The following is a 17,653-nucleotide window of genomic DNA, read 5'->3' on the forward strand; positions in this document are numbered from 1 at the left end:
TCATTAAAAGTTATTTTTTACTATCAGTCAGCAGTTGGGAAATTGGCTTTCAGTGTACCTCGGTACACTTAGTTCCTTTTTGTATCCATTACGTGCCTGCCAACTGCTGGGGTCTTCCCAGTATTCATGCTCCTATTAGGTTAATCACCTACCTTCTGACCCCTTGTCTGTATTCTATTGAGAGATCCTGCTGTTAATATCTATATCAATTCCCCACTCTGGGTGATGGCAAATTTCTTATCTAGAAAACTTAATCCAGATGATTTGGCGTCTGAAGCACTATTTGTTTTTTCTACGGAAAGCATACCACTGCATCAATTTGACGTGCAGACGGCATTTAAAGACCTCCAAAAAACGTACAAGCAATATGTAAGATCATGTTGGGAAATCACGAGTTTGGAAACCTATATCCAACAACAAATAATATACAGAGGTCTACGTATCAATCTAATCCCTAATCTATATCGTAGTGATACAAACTTCATTAAGGGATGGGAGCAAATACTAACTGAAAGCTCCCTACGTCTAATGCAATACCTTTTGGACTTTGAGAAAAAAGACCTTCTCAAAGTAGGCTCACAGTTAGAAAAAGAAATTCATGATATTCAGAGTTTCAGTTCAACTCCAGAATATAGTGAATGTGAAATAAAGTTACAAAAAAATATTGAGTACCTACAGAGAGAAATAAAGGAGAGAAAGCATAGAAAATATATCAGAGACCGCAGAGACTTTGACACAGGCCAAATATATACATATCGCAGTCGTGCCCCTCCTGCTCCATACCAAAATCGTGTTAACAGATCTATAGACATCTCCGAGTCGGATGTGTCTGGTACTGAGGAATCCAGGATACCTCCTGACGATAATAGACTGGGAGCGAAACGGAAATTAAAAAATAGAAAATATAATCCATCGAAAAGGACATCTATTGGTCCTAAGGGAACCTCTACATTATGGCCAGCATACAACGGGCAACGGACTGCTTCCTCGTTTACCTCCTCTGCACAGGCTACCTCCTCAATATCATCAGCATCTCACATACCCCCAATAGGGACACCCAATACTCCATTTCCCGTAGGGAAACATATAGACGGCCCTTTGAGGAATACTGTGAATGCTGGAAATATGGGCCTTCAAGTCTCAGCACCAACCAATACTTTTCCTGTGATTTCTTTTTTAGGAACGCACAAGACACCATGGAGCCAGACCAAATAATGCATAGCGGCACATGCCGCCCAGATGATATGCAAGTAATAAATCTATCAGAATTCCAACTGAATCCGCAGCAAAATTTATTGTTACACAAAGGTCTATCGTACACTCCCACTCCAAATTTTGACGAATTTATGTGGACAAAAGACATTAATTTGTTCGCAAGAAAACTTGCCTTACATAAATTCTTTAAGTACAAATTCGATGACACCTCATCTTTAAATTACACTGAACTTACCACTCTACGTGCACTAGAAGATTTGTCGAAGGAAAATGAATACACTGCAGATAGGGCCACGGGCCCCTTTTCTACACTACGACCCAAGTCACGATTAACACCTCCCATCTCACAATATCCACATATTGATATATTCGTCAAAATGGTCAGTGCAGACTTAAAGAAACTTCAACTGAGCAAACCAAAAATCTGTAGCAATCTCAGTAAATCAGAGAAAATAGCATTGGAAGAACTTAGCAAAAATGAGGAAGTTATATTTAAACCTTCTGACAAAGGGGGCAATATTGTCATCCTTAATCGTTTAGACTATGTCGCCATGGTCCACAGACTTCTCAATGATGTATCCACATACAAAATACTGGACGGTAATCCAACTGAACGATACTTATCTGAATTACATATCCTTCTAAATGATGCAAGAGAAAGTAGTCTGATTTCATTGGAGGAATTTAAATCTATGTATAACTCTACCCCTACTTTGGCAACTTTTTATGCCTTGCCAAAAATACATAAAAACGCGACACCATTGCCTGGTAGACCAATTGTCTCCGGTAATGACAATTTAACGCAGGGCATTAGTACATATGTCGACAAAATTTTATCTCCTTTTGTTACAGCCCTACCTTCATACTTACGAGATACCAAAGACACCCTCACCAGGATACAGGGTATTAATGTCTCTTCCACGACACTAATAGCCAGCATTGATGTCGAGTCATTGTACACGAACATCAATCATGATCTGGGCCTCAATGCTGTGCGACACTTTTTGAGCACTAAGGGGACTCAGTTTCAGGCACATAATAATTTCACACTATCTTTATTACAATTCCTACTTACACACAATTATTTTCTTTTTGACAACAAATTTTATCACCAACTTAAAGGTACAGCCATGGGCACTGTTTGTGCACCCACATACGCAAATTTATTTTTAGGGTGGTGGGAGGACACTTTAATTTTTAACGATGATTTACTTTTTTTCACTTGTCACATTTTATTTTGGGGAAGATATATAGATGACATACTTGTTTTTTGGGAGGGGGACTCCCACCTTTTCTCTGACTTTATGGACATCATTAATAACAACCAAATCGGGATGAAATTCACTTATACTATACACACAAAAGAAATTAATTTTTTGGACCTAAAAATTACCCTGGATCCTGGTGGGGCTGTTCAAACCCAAATTTTTAGAAAAGAGACTGCAACCAACAGTTTCTTGCATTGGGGAAGTTTTCATCCTCCGGCCCTCAAAAAAGGTATTCCTATTGGGCAATATTTAAGAGCTAAAAGAAACTGCTCGGAAGAAGCTACCTTCCAACTGGAATGTGATATCCTATACAATAAATTTCTCGCACGAGGATACCCAAAAAAAACTCTGCATAGAGCTTATGCTAGAGCTAGGGCAACGTCTAGGGATGAACTACTCCATGGTACAAGGGAGACTAATAAATCGAAGTCCGTTAATACTGAACCATCTTCCCTTATTAGATGTATAGGGAACTTTGACAACTGCTCACATCAGATTAAAGACATTCTTAAAAAGCACTGGTCTATTCTGCAGACAGATACTGACCTCTGTGATGTTATTTCTAGTATTCCTAACATTACCTATAGGAGAGGCAAGAACCTCCGGGAACATCTGACACATAGCCACTACTCCAAACCTTCCACGTCACACACGAGTTGGCTTCCACCCCCAGTACAGGGATCCTTTCCATGTGGCAGGTGTTCCCTCTGCCCTTTAATGCCGACAACTAAAACTTTTGTAAACCCAAGTGACGGCAAGATGTTTACTATCAGACAATTTATAAACTGTCAAAGCAGTGGTATCATTTATGCAGCACGGTGTCCCTGCCCAAAACTATATGTGGGTAAGACTATTCAACAACTCCGTAGAAGAATTTCCAAACATAAAAGTACAATTAACACAAAAGAAGATACACCTTTGTCTAAACATATTAGATTTCATCATCAAGGTGACATTAATGCCCTGAAATTTTGGGGTATCACCCAAGTTAAACTGGGCCCCAGGGGAGGCAACCTTGATAAAAAACTTCTACAAGAAGAGGCCAAATGGATCCATAGGCTTGGATCATTGAGCCCCAATGGACTAAATGAGGGCTTCACTTATGTTGCCTTCCTATAGTCTTTTATGATCTCAAATGTCAGATAGATTACTTTCTAATCACCATCACTCGCTAGATAGCGAATTAGAAATCTTACATTTTTATCTATTAAAATGACAGTTTATCTCTCCACATACCCTTCTATTTTACATGCCCTTTGTACCACTATTTATCTTCCTTTTCTTTTCTTCTTCCTAAGAAACCACCCCTTTGGACCAATACAAGCATCTGGACATTATTCTTACACACGTATCTGGAGTGTAGACAATGCATACACATATATTGGAATACATACCTGATTCCCATTCGATCTCTTGTCTGGGCATCCAGAGACGTGCACTTGTCCATATATCCGTTCGATTTGGTTAAGTTAAGTTAAATAATGAGACTTATCAATGCTGCTATTTATCCAGATCTGTATTACAAAATTCATCTAAGTCCCTCCATGTCCCCAGTGCGCAAATGCGCTCCACGTTACCTCCTCTGTAAGCTATGCGATCCAAGACATATGCTTACATATTTTATAAATGTCAAATTTGACTAAGTCCGATCGGTCTCTAAATGCGCATGCGCCGCTAAGAGAACCAAATGAGTATTCCATAAATGTCAAAACTGACTAAGTCCGATCGGTCTTTAAATGCGCATGCGCCGCCAAGAGAATCTGAGGAGTAGCTAATTTCTACTATGTCCGACCCTGGACACAGTGCCCATGCGCCGCTATAAGAACCAGAGGAGTAGCTAATTTTACTGTGTCCGATTCTGGACACAGTGCCCATGCGCATTTGGCGCACTCGTATTGGCTACACTGATATAGCCCTCACATTGGCTAATTCCCATGTCAATCTTGGGATGTGGAGGCTCGTCCTCGTAATCGACATTCCATTGGTTCCGACACAGGTGGACACTGTGAATTACGAAATGGAAGTCTTTAAAGGAAGTAACAACACGTACACGCGCTTACTAGCCCCATTTTGATCCCCTGAGGACGCTGTGTTGACAGCGAAACATGTCGGGGGGGCTAAATTCATTGTTTTAAACAGCCCATTTGTCTAGCAAATCCAGCACACGAATCCAATTTTGAATTTAACTTGAATCCGTCCCAGTACGGCAGTCTGCAGCTATCCAGCTGTCATATCTGTCACTGGACAATTTCTAGCACTCTGTGCTCTGTCTGGCAATACATGCAGACGGAGTGTAAACTGAGCGTGTGTGGCAGCAATATCGGCTATAACTTTTAAATTGTTCGTATACAGTGTTTATGTCCACCTGGACATTTTTAGTGGTAAAATCATTAAAAGTTATTTTTTACTATCAGTCAGCAGTTGGGAAATTGGCTTTCAGTGTACCTCGGTACACTTAGTTCCTTTTTGTATATTTATTCCTAGTCACCTCCCTACTCGGCTTGCTATCCCCAGCCCCCTCTAAATCCCCATTAACCCCATCTGCATCCCACTCCCTATGTAGTCTATCTAACCCCGCTTGTGTATCCTCACCCTCCCTCCCCCAGATCCTAGTTTAAAAGCTCCTCCAGTTGTCTAACCATTCTTTCTCCCAGCACAGATGTACCTTCCCCATTTAGTTGCAGCCCGTCCCTACCATAGATTCTGTAGCCGACAGGGAAGTCAGCCCAATTCTCCATGATCCCAAACCCTTCCTTTCTGCACCAATTTCGAAGCCACTTATTTAACTCCCTAATCTCCCGCTGTCTTTCTAGTGACGCTGGTGGCACTGGTAGTATTTCTGAAAACACTACCTTGGATGTCCTGGACTTTAGCTTCTCTTCTAGTTCCCTAAAATAATTTTTTAAGTACCTTCCATCTCCCACTGACTTTGTCGTTGGTACCGATGTGTACCATGACGGCTGGGACTTCCCCAGCCCAACCCAGCAATTTGTCTATTTGATCCGTTATATGCCGAACCTGAGCACCCGGCAGACAACACACTGTTCGGCATACACGGTTACAGCGACATATGACCCTATCTGTCCGCCTAATAATAGAATCCCCTACCACCAGTATCTGTCTGACCTTTTCTGCACTCCTACTTGCATCCTTCCTACAGCAGTCCTTGTCCTAGTTGCCAGGAGCAACGCCCTGCTGTAGGATGCTGGCCCTGGACTTGTATTCCTAATATCAGCCAAACAAGCGTATTTACTCGGGTGTGCCAGTTCAGGACTATCCTCCCTGGCACTTTTTCCCCTACCCCTTCCTCTAACTGTTACCCAGCTACTAATCTCCGGATCCTGAGCTTGCCCACCTCAATCTCGCTGGCCCCAGCAAGTGCTTGCTCAGTGAGCTCTAAACTCCTCTCCAGGTTTGCAATGCTCCTAAGTTTTGCTAGTTTTTAAAAACGTCTGAAATTCAGGAGATGTTTTCGCCTAAAAACAGCTCCAGAATTTCAGACGTATTTTTCGTTTGCATGTGAACATACCCTAAATATAAAAATGTATGTGGATATGTACTATACTATGGCTTTGTTGTAAAAAACAAAACTGTTATACACTATTTTTCTATTTTTTTGCTCCCCGATTGTCATAAGTCAGACCCCTGCCTCAGAAGCTCATTCCAAAGCCTCTGCCCTAGGTTTCTCTTTTAGGCCGGGTTCCCACGTAGCATAAACGCTGCAGAATTTCCGCAACGGAATTCTGTGCAGAAATTCCGTAGCGTTTTACAGTAGCAGCAAAGTGGATGAGATTTAGAAAATCTCATGCCCGCGGTGCATTTTTTTAAACAGCGTAAACGTTAATAACTTGACCTGCGGTGTGAAATTTAATTCTGTAGCATGTCAATTTATGGTGCGTTTTTGTTCATTTTCCGTTGCGGGTTTTCCCCATTAAATTTAATGGGGATGCAAAACTCGTAACAGAAAGCCAATCGTTGTGACTTGCGGCATAATCACAGCGTTTACGCCGCAAAAATCGCAACGCCGGAAGAAAAAAAAATTATACTTACTCAGAACGCCCTCCTTCTTCCTGCAGTCCGGCCTCCTGGAATGATGTTGCGTCCCATGGGACCGCTACAGCCAATCACAGGCTGCAGCGTCACATGGCCTGAAACATCATCCAGGGAGGCCGGAGCGGATGTCAGAGGAGGGAGGGGGTAAGTATGAACTGCTTTCCTCCACAGCGGAATTTTTTTGGACAGAATGTCCTGCGGGTTCCATGTCGGACACGCTGCATGATTTTTACACAGCGCATCAGTCCCGTGGGAACCCAGCCTTAGTATTTTGGTCCTAGGTGCCTACCTCAGGGCTCCCTAATCCCAGTTCCGCCATTCTGCCCCAGATGCCTCCTTTGTGCTTGCCTCTTTTGTATCTTATAAAGCCCACATGTTGACATACTGTGCACACAAAGTGCCAAACAGAGCCCAGATTATGTTATACTATGCCCACATAGTTATATTGTACCCATATAGTTAGGTTCCACATAGTGCCAATGCCCAGAATGTGCTATACTATGTCCATATAGAGCTCAATAGTATCATCTTTGCCCAGATAAGTAGTGCATCCAGTCACAAGCCCTCACAGTCTACACATTACAGGTGTCAGCTACCACTTAACTCAGCTTTCTCCTTACTCATCCGACTGAACTGTCCTATACAGTATAGGAGAGCTGTGCTGCACTCTGCTGGCGTCAGGCAATAAAACTAGTAATGTCTCATTAACTTAACTAGTTTTACTGTACAGGTTTAAAAAAGTTCCAGCAATTCTGGCGATAAAGTGGAAGAGAGATTAGGGAGCTATTTATTTCAATGACACACTTGTGGACCTGTCACAAATTTCTAGCTTCATAGCTCATAAAAATTGCTGTTGTAACTTAGTTACAAATATAAGAAGAAACATAAATGACTGACAACACAGCTCACAGTGCTAGAACAAGAAGCGTTCTCAGTACACCTACATTTAGAAGCGAAGCTTCTTTTGTGGGAAAACTCTGAGGCCAATAGTGATTATCTAGTAACTCGGCAACTAAGACACATGAGTATATTTGTAGGTTGGCATGTACTAGCAGACCTTTAAAAAATGGAATTCCAAACCCTAATCATTTTCTCACTCGCTGACTTAAGGTAGTAAATCAGAAGAAATCCCATAATAAAGAGTTCAAGCTAAGCTATCAGGGGAATGATCAAGCCCTATCTGATCTAACTAGTCCGAACATTATTATTATTTTTTTATTGTAATGCTAATAAAAATGTGGACTGGTGGGCATTTGTACATTAGCTTACAGTCTTTTTATGGCATGCAACATAGGGCACTTTTTAAAGCGTGCCTGTCGCTTCAGGTGACTTATCAGAAAAAGATGAATAACACGATTTGTTGACATTATATGACTTTTATTCTGGATTTTTTTTTAACAGTCTTACTCTTTGCAGGCTCTATCTCTAATTCTGAGTTCTCTCTGAGCTAGTGGGTGGAGCCTAACTGCTATCATGTCTCCCATACATTGCCCACACAGAAGAGGAGAATCCTGCTCTCCTATCTCTGTCTATCATATATAGAGAAACAACTGCAGGATGGAGGAGATTATACTGCAGTAATGAGCAGTGTAGATGTGAATCCCGCACTGGGGTGAAAATTACCACTTACGAGAAGATGAAGCAGCATCTGTGTGTGTGTGTGTGTGTGTGTGTGTGTGTGTTTGTGTCTCTCTTTCTCTCTCTCTCTCTCGCTCTCTCTGCTCCTGCTCCCCTCCCCTCTCTCCATACACTTCTAAGATGCCCTTGACTGAAGATGTCAGGCTTTACATGTTTAAGGGGTTAAATTCCCTGCAGCTCTGGTTGATTTAGAGCCACCCTGTGTTATTCTCCCAAAGGGATGTAGAAAGCGATAGGGGGTTTATGTATACACCCTGCTTTTGTTAGTTAAGGGTATTCACCCTCCCCACCCTCTTGGCACGCTGATAATGGTTTCTCCCACTGTCTCATAGTCAGAGGAAACGAGCTGTTCTTCCTCTTTCCGGCTGCCTTTTTACAGGAGATGCCTGCCCGCCTCTATTTCATATTTTCTCTATTATTAATATATTAATAATTATATCTTATAATCATATCTTATATAAAAAAATAAATACACACATATATATATATATATATATATATATATATATAGAGGACTACTTCGATGACGGCTTTTTTTATTTTCAATAAAATGGTTAATGAGGGATGTGTGTTTTTTTTTCTCTCAATAAAATATTTTTTCTATGTCCTTATTTTTTGTAACTTTTTTTTACTACTGCCTTATTAATAGCTGCTGGCTGATTGACAGCGTCCATTACTAAGGCAGTGCTTAATGTTAGCCGGGAAAAGGCAAACACTAACCCCCATTATTACCCTGATACCCACCTTCACCAGGGGTACCAGGAAGAGCTGGGTACGATCCAGTACCCGACCATCTGTAGTGTAAGTCGTACATTGGGGCGGCCGCAGGCTGGTACTATTAGGCTGGCAAAGCCAAAAAACAGTGGCCCTTCCCACACTGGTAATGCTAGCCTGCTGCTGTGTTGTATCTGGCTCGTTATCAAAAATGGGGGGTACGGGCTTTCCCAAATTAATTAATTAATTAATTAATTAATTAAGTGACTTATTTTTACATAAAAATATTACTGCAATGCAATTTTTGGTCCCCGGATAACCCCTTTAATTCACTTTGTATTTTGTTAATTGATAAAAAAAACTATTAACACTTCTATTTTTGAAAGCATTCTTACTTTGCAGCATTTTTACACAACTGCCTAAAAATGTTGTACTGTATATATATGTATATATGTATATATATATATATATATATATATATATATATATATATATATTTACAACTCCATACATTTCTATAGATATTATCCATAGATATAATACTTATGAAGAAAAGCTGTGTGCCCAGTCGTATGAACTAGGAGAAAAATGTCTATGTGATTTAGTAAAATATATTAATATGTGACATGTAAACAATGTTATCCTTCATAGATCAGTTCTCTTCTTTTATATCATTTAAGCACTAGACATGTTGCCTTAAGTGTATTCTATTTACAGCCAACATTTGGTCAGATTTAATCTCCAACTCATCTCATTTGTACAAAATGTACAGAACTGTTCAAGGTAAATCAGCACTCTAAAGACCACTTTAGACTAGAGGCCATGTGCACAGTTTCTACAAAGAAAAGATACAGATCCCACAGATCAAAAAACAAACATGTCCAGAGTTTTTGGCTGGCAGCTACAAGCTGTACTATCAGGGGTGAGGCATAATTCAAGCCTTCAGGGGAACCTATGTAAACATCAATTAAAGGGAAATGTACAGTACATGAATGCTTACACATTTTCCTTTGCGAAAGAGAAGCTGATTTCCTGCCAGGGTGAAATAGCGGGTTTTCCATCTTTTGATAAACTTCCACCGGACTTGCTTCTCTTTAAGTCTTCCTTCAATCAGAGGTTGGCCTTCTTGATTCACGACTGCAAAGAAGAAAGGAAAAAACAACAATTAAACACATTTTTCCTTAGGCTGTAAAAAAAAAAATCAAAGCTTGGAAATGGACCAGGCACAACAATGACCTTTTGTAAGAATTTACTGTAAGTAAATCATTGAGGAAAATGCTTTATCTGCACTCTGTATGGATGATTAGCAAAACTCCTTTAACTCCTGGACGCATTTTTATGGCATTTGGTAAATGTTATAATCTCATCTACTAAGAAGGAAATAACTTAGATTTAATATGTCCGTTCACGAGATGTGAATGATCTAAACAATGCACATTGCACATTAGATTTACAAGAATTGTTTACTTACAAGCATTTAGATTTCAGTGTCTGCTATGGATAAGGATATGTTTAGAGAAAGTCAGGTCGTGGAAATGTAATGAAGAAAATCTGCTAATTTGTATGAATTACATTTGAGGAGCCTTTTAAGAATATTGGACACAAACAAGCTTTTCTTCTCGTTCAGCAAAACAGTTTCTCTTCCAGCAATACTTTGGTTTCTTGAACAAACAATTCTATTGTGGCCAAACCAGAGAAAATGTCGCCATCCTGTAGTGTTTGGAAAAGTTTCTAGACCACTTTCCCAAAATATCCCAAGATGAGTAAGCAAATGCTGCCCAAACTGGTGTTCACTTATAATCACTGAGAAACATATCTAACATTTTGTCAAAGTTACTGGGTGGACAATAAAGTTAAGATTGCCCGGCTTACTGACAATACCCACCGTTCCAGAGAAAAGTGGAACAATTAATCATTATTCATGAAATAAAAAATAAACACAATTTTATAATAAAAATATTTTTTTTTCCAACATGCACCATTTCCAGTTCTCTAAATTAGTGTACATGGATGGGCATGTTAGTTCCAGGAGCAGGCACATATCTCTACAGTAAGACTATGTTCACATGGGTCAATTCCGGTTGAAAGTCTGCACCAAATTATGTTTAATTTAGTGCAGATTTTTGGCTGGAATATTCACTGCGGAAGGCAGAGGCCAAAAAAAAAAAAGTCCATACTCACCTCCTGTGGTTGTTATAGTACCACGTCCCTGCTGCTCACATCTGGTCTCCGTGAAGCTGGCCTCCTGTAAAGAGTCTGTAAAGAGTCTGCGTGGCATGTGATAGCTGCAGCCTGTAATTGACTGCAGCAGTCACATGAGGTGAAACGTCATCACAGGAGGCAGACAGCACGGAGAACAGCCAAGGGTAAAATGAGCTGTCACTATGGCAACGCTAGGGGAGGTAAGTACGGACTTTTTTCTATATTAAACAGGAATTAGGTGTTTTTTTCCTTACTTGCAAGTTTTGATGCGGTTTCACAATTTTTCTGCAGCAAAATTCGCAACATTGGCAATTAGTTGCAGATTTTCACTTTCCCTCTAACTAAATGGTCAAAATTTGCAAAACAAATGCAACGATTCTGCAGCATAAATTAATATGCTGCACATAAAAAATCTGCAGGTCTGTTTATGAACGGTTTCTTTGCTGATTTTTTCTGCAGTCTGGGAATTTAATTTGTTTATATTGCATCACTTTGCTACTATTGTTATATGCTGTGGATTTACCATACACAAATATGGATGGAAAATCTGTAGTAAAGCTGTTACATGTGAACATAGCCTAATTGTTTTTTTTTAAATTCATACTTGTAACTACAGTAGTATATAGTATTGTGCAACATGTAGAAATGAAAAATGGTTGGCACTGCCTTAGCTTGCAATGTCACAGACTCTGTGCTTCAGCTGGCTGGGACCTGTAGTTCGACAGCCTTTGTCTGGTGGTGCTCAGTGCTTGTTGAAGTTAGTTTCAGCAAATGACAACATGTAGAAAAGAAGACGGCACGGCACTCACCATTTGCAAAAGGTTTCTCTTTATTCCAAGATTGAGGCAGGCAACACGGGATTCAAAAGATGTTGTCTTTTGAACCCCGTGTTGCCTGCCTCAATCTTGGAATAAAGAGAAACCTTTTGCAAATGGTGAGTGCTGTGCCGTCTTCTTTTCTACATGTTGTCAGTAGTATATAGTATTCGGCTGTCTCCGTCATTCCCATAGATTGAATAAAGCAACAGCGCACATGCTCTATTCAATGTCCGTTCTTCACTGTGGTTGAGCACAGAGGAACAGGGTTACGGGACTCCCATTCTCATGATCGGTGGGGGTCCCAGTGGTCGGGCCCCTTGCGATCCAAAAATGATCACCTATGCTGTGGAAAGGTGATAATTTATGATTCCAGGAAAAGTTGTGTTGTTTTTTATGTATATTTGTGTAGTTGTAGATATGCCAAAAATAGGGTATGTTTCTGTATGGACTGCGCCTTATTGCTGTGTGTGCTGTTGTGTTGTATTCTTCCCCTAGGTGGCGTTCCAGGAGAGAAGAGGTCCGACTGGCCTGCTGTGCTTATGTTGCACTAATATGACCAGTGATGGCATGTATTTATTTTACAGTCAATAAGAAAAAATTGTTGATAGACCTTATTTAGCATAGGGGTGTAACGTGCTGGAGAGATGCTTTCAGAATCTCTAATAGTCAAAGTATAGAATGATCAGGAACGTATAGAAATGAGAGACAACAACTTTTAAGATCAAAAAGGTATAATCTTTGTATCAAATTTGTGATATACAAAACACTATGGCAATAGTGTGAAAGTGTAAAAAGGTATCACCAAAAAGTCCTTTCTTTCAGAGAAGCCGGTAAGACATCACTTTTTCCGGGTAAAATCCTGAAAGACTTGAGAAAGGGGGAGGACCCCCGAAACGTCACACCAGGCGTAATAAGACGTGGACGGTCCCTCCACGTGGGTCTCTGCTGAAGTCCTTTAGCTGAGATGAGTGGAAGCCAGTACAGCTAGTACACAGGAGCCAAGCAATGGCATTTCTGAACCGACCTCTGCATCAGGGAGGATTTCCCTTGGCTCTGTGTGCGACAACGCCATTATCTGGTTGTCTTAGCCGTGTCTAAGAATTGTGCTTCTCATATTTATAGTGTTATAATTTTTTACTGCTGTGGCCGAGTGTGCCATGAACACCAACCTAGTAAAGTTGAGTTGCCAGAAATCTGTTGCCTTCGTACCATCTATGGCGCAATACACCTGCATAGGGCCATATTGTATACATGTGTTAAGATTTATAAGTCAGTAGCATCTCATACGCGCAGTATGAGATTTTTTTAAAGGAAGCTTCAATACAAGACTTCTATGTCGGGGGGTAATAAGCACTGTCCACTCTAAACTGTGCACTCTGGAAATTATATAGTTACAAATTCCAACCACTGCAGACAAATATTGGGCTATAGGAGACATTGATCCTCATTAGTAAGTTATATTAACTCTTTGCTTTCCAGAGCACACAGCTTTGAGGGAACACTGGTAATAAGAGCTTCATTTACAGTACATAATTACAAACAGATTCTCTAATATGTTGGAAAATTTCCCATTTGGGGAACATGATCCTGCTCTTTTGGGAGGAAAGAGAAGGATGGATGATCTTGCCAGTGGTGCACAGCGGGTCCACTGAAGGCTACTTGTCTCACTAACTGTTGGTGTCATTTGTAATGTAATCAATAGGTAAGGGAAATTAATGAAATATTCCAATGATCAACAGACTGGATAGAAATATATTTGAAACATTTATTTTAATAATTTAGAAGTCACTCTATAAGTAAAAGAGGGATAATGATTTTTAATGATACAACAGGGCAGAATAAGTCTTTTAAAAGGAATAAATGAAAAAAACCTTTTTTTAATAATTTTTTTTTATTATTATTTTTTTTTTACAAGTTAGGAAATATTAAAAATGAAAGAGGCTCTGTCACCAGATTTTGCAACCCCTATCTCCTATTGCAGCAGATCGGCGCTGCAATGTAGATAAGAGTAACGTTTTTATTTTTTTAAAACGAGCATTTTTGGCCAAGTTATGACCATTTTTATATTTATGCAAATGAGGCTTTCTAAAGTACAACTGGGTGTGTTTAAAGTAAAAGTACAACTGGGCGTGTATTATGTGTGTACATCTGGGCGTTTTTACTTATTTTACTAGCTGGGCGTTGTGAATGGGAGTGTATGATGCTGACGAATCAGCATCATCCACTTCTCTTCAGAACGCCCAGCTTCTGGCAGTGCACAGACACAGCGTGTTCTCGAGAGATCACGCTGTGACGTCACTTCCTGCCCCAGGTCCTGCATCGTGTCGGACGAGCGAGGACACATCGGCACCAGAGGCTACATTTGATTCTGCAGCAGCATCGGCGTTTGCAGGTAAGTCGATGTAGCTACTTACCTGCAAACGCTGATGCTGCTGCAGAATCAACTGTAGCCTCTGGTGCCGATATGTCCTCGCTCGTCCGACACGATGCAGGACCTGGGGCAGGAAGTGATCTCTCGAGAACACGCTGTGTCTGTGCACTGCCAGAAGCTGGGTGTTAACGAAGAGAAGTGGATGATGCTGATTCGTCAGCATCATACACTCCCATTCACAACGCCCAGCTAGTAAAATAAGTAAAAACGCCCAGATGTACGCACATAATACTCGCCCAGTTGTACTTTTACTTTAAACACGCCCAGTTGTACTTTAGAAAGCCTCATTTGCATAAATATAAAAATGGTCATAACTTGGCCAAAAATGCTCGTTTAAAAAAAAAAAAAGTTACTCTTATCTACATTGCAGCGCCGATCTGCTGCAATAGGAGATAGGGGTTGCAAAATCTGGTGACAGAGCCTCTTTAAATAATAATTTTTAATGTTTCCCAATGTTGGCGCCCAGAGGGAGCACTTACCATTATTACAGCAAGGTGAATCAGGCATAGCAACCTGATTCATGTTTGCCTCAAATGTGGGAGGGACACCATTTTTAACAACCCTCCCATTTTTTGACGACAAGCTTCCTGCCAATTTAAAAGCAAATTGTTCTTCTGTTACTCTTTTAACCTACATGTATTTGTTCTTGTTTTTCTAAGAACATTATGGGCTGCCCTATTGTGTAAAAATATAACTAATATATTAAACTTTTTTTAAAATATGGAAAAAAAATGGGAAAAAAATATGAACATGTGATTTTAGCTGATGTTTTTTTTACATCTGGTGCATACCACTGGGTAAACACACCTGAACACATATTTGGCAACTTCTGCCGGCTTCAGCAATACAAAATGTGTGCATATTCCTCCACGCTGGGCGCAAGGTGGAGCGAACAATGAATGGTGCGCAAACTAGCTTTTGGAAAGTAAATTTTCCAAAGCTAGTTTCCGGACACCATAGGACCATTACAGATGTTGTGAATAGCCAAAACACCGTAAACCCCGTCAAAATTACTCTTTTCTTTAGAAAATTAGACCCCCCAAGGTATTCATTTAACGACATATAAAAGATTTGAAAATCTGCCATGCAAAATGTCTGCAGTATGTGGATGAGATTTGTAAAATCTCATCTACTTGCCTATTACTGTAAACCACTACAGGCTTTAGTAACAAAAATAGTGTGTAGGAAAGGCAGATCCAGCACTCAAATGATAAAAAATTCAATTTTATTAGGTCATGTTAAAAGGGATAAAACAACAATCCCGGGACCACGCTTACGCGTTTCAGACCGCTAGGGTCCTTAATCATAGCTTGCTCTAAGCAGATAAAATTCACAAATATATAGTCAAGAAAATCTATCATGTGATTAGTTTGGGCTGGGTTTAAACATTTTAACCCTGTCTAGTCAGTACCAAAACTTGTGTCGTAGTTTTCTCTTGGTGTTTGAAATCACAGAATTATACTATAGAAGTAGTGTAAATTCTCACAGATAGCGCATGAATAAATGACTGTCACAAAAGAAGGAAAAAAATACATACATCAAGCGAGTGTATATGCATCTCTTAATTACATTTCCTTGACAAAAGCCTGGTATATAGGTGGACTAATTAATTAGATATCAGGTGTGTATTGACGTCAAACATGATTGTAGGATGTTTTACTTATAAGCGGTTACAAAAATGTAGATATATGTTCGTAGATAACAAACTGTTACCATACTATTTTGCTGTTAAGAATGAAAAAACATCAAACATCAAGAATAATTAACAATCATTATTGGTATGGAGTTAACTTTATAAAAAATGTTGTTCTGAAATGAATAAACCTCCTAGTTTTGCAGAAGAAATGAAGCAAAATTAACGCACCTCCGTTTTGTCTCGATCATTGTTTACAGTAAAAGATGCATGATATCTGCTGAATAAATGAGTATAGTACAAATAGAAGAAATGTTAGTAAAAAAATGAAATAACTACCGCAAACAGTGGAATTAACCAAGGTGTCGTATATGTGTGTATATGTCCTATTTGTGTGAACTCCGTGGTGCTGAATGAACAGCTCCAATTATTCTATTTAAATGTATTTATAAAAGTACTGTTTTTGAAATGGAAAATAAGAGATGGATTTATATTTTAATAGATATGTATAGACATCCTCTTATATGATTTGCTTAAAATGTGATGTAATTAGGAAATGTAGAAATGCCTTTTCTAAATAATAAACAATCATTTTAACTGTGTCGAAGGTGCATTATTGCGGTTACAACAGAAGTATGTCATGCAACAGTAACAATTTACAACTATTAGTGATCAATGTAATACAATTTTACAGCCATTAGTGATCAATATAATATAAATTTTACTAGTGTACCAAGGAACAGAGATTTTTCTCATATTTCGATCAATGAAAATGTATATATAACAATTATTTAGCATTATTGAACAGAACACTAATCAGGTGTATTCTAAATGCTGAGACATATTTATGATCTGAAATTAAATTGATTTAAACATATTAATTTATTATTTTTAGAGCAATTAGTTCGAGTATTATACATGTCTTTGAATTGCCTGTCACTGCTGTCTCCGTGGTGCTGAAAGGACAGTTCCCCTGTAAGCTTATTAACAGAGGTGCTGACAATAGACGAAAAAACAGCGTGTAATCTAAAAAAGTTTGTAGATATTTTTCAACATAATATAGTTTAACTAGAGTGAAGTATTGAGTCCATGATGTTAAAAGGAGAGTATCACTTAATAATTCTTTTGAAACTATCTTTTATAAAAAAGAAAACTGAAACAGTTTTTGTTATAAATGCATTTTTTGTACGTTGGTGTTTCCTAGTATATTTTAGTTCGACTTGGATATAATATTGATCTAGATAATAAGTTGATAGTGACACTGTTTATAATTTAATCATTGATTTAGAACTTTGGTGAATTTAAAGATATATTTTGAGAAAGATATGTTCCGAGTTGTTTTAGTAGATGTACATTAAATCATTCCTATAATTCATGCCCTCGGGAAAACGAGTGTCTAGTTTCAAAATCCATAGCGCTTCTCTATTGAGCAAAAGTTTTCTCCAATTTCCCCCTCTTTTTGGACAGTATACTCTTTCCAAGCCACAAACTTTAAATGCACTAATATTTCCTTGATGTGTCTCTCGGAAATGTTTTGCCGCTCCCGAAATATTGATTTTATTCAAGTTCTTGATGTCTGCTATATGTTCAGCTATTCTCCTTTTTAAAGGTCTTATAGTGCATCCTACATATTGCGTATTGCAAGTGTTACAAGATATGACATATACCACATATGTAGTGT

The 17,653-nt window shown here is 39.1% G+C and overlaps 1 protein-coding gene across 1 annotated transcript in view; it reads right to left on the minus strand.

Annotated features, from left to right (window-relative positions):
• VEPH1 (ventricular zone expressed PH domain containing 1) overlaps window positions 1-17,653 on the minus strand; it is a 409,378-nt gene that overhangs the window by 24,599 nt on the left and 367,126 nt on the right. Inside the window, exon 13 of the mRNA XM_075864020.1 lies at window positions 9,889-10,025. Coding sequence (XP_075720135.1) covers window positions 9,889-10,025 — 137 coding nt within the window. The remainder of the gene's footprint in view (window positions 1-9,888; window positions 10,026-17,653) is intronic.

Source organism: Rhinoderma darwinii, chromosome 4 (assembly GCF_050947455.1).
Source record: "Rhinoderma darwinii isolate aRhiDar2 chromosome 4, aRhiDar2.hap1, whole genome shotgun sequence".
NCBI lineage: Eukaryota > Metazoa > Chordata > Amphibia > Anura > Rhinodermatidae > Rhinoderma > Rhinoderma darwinii.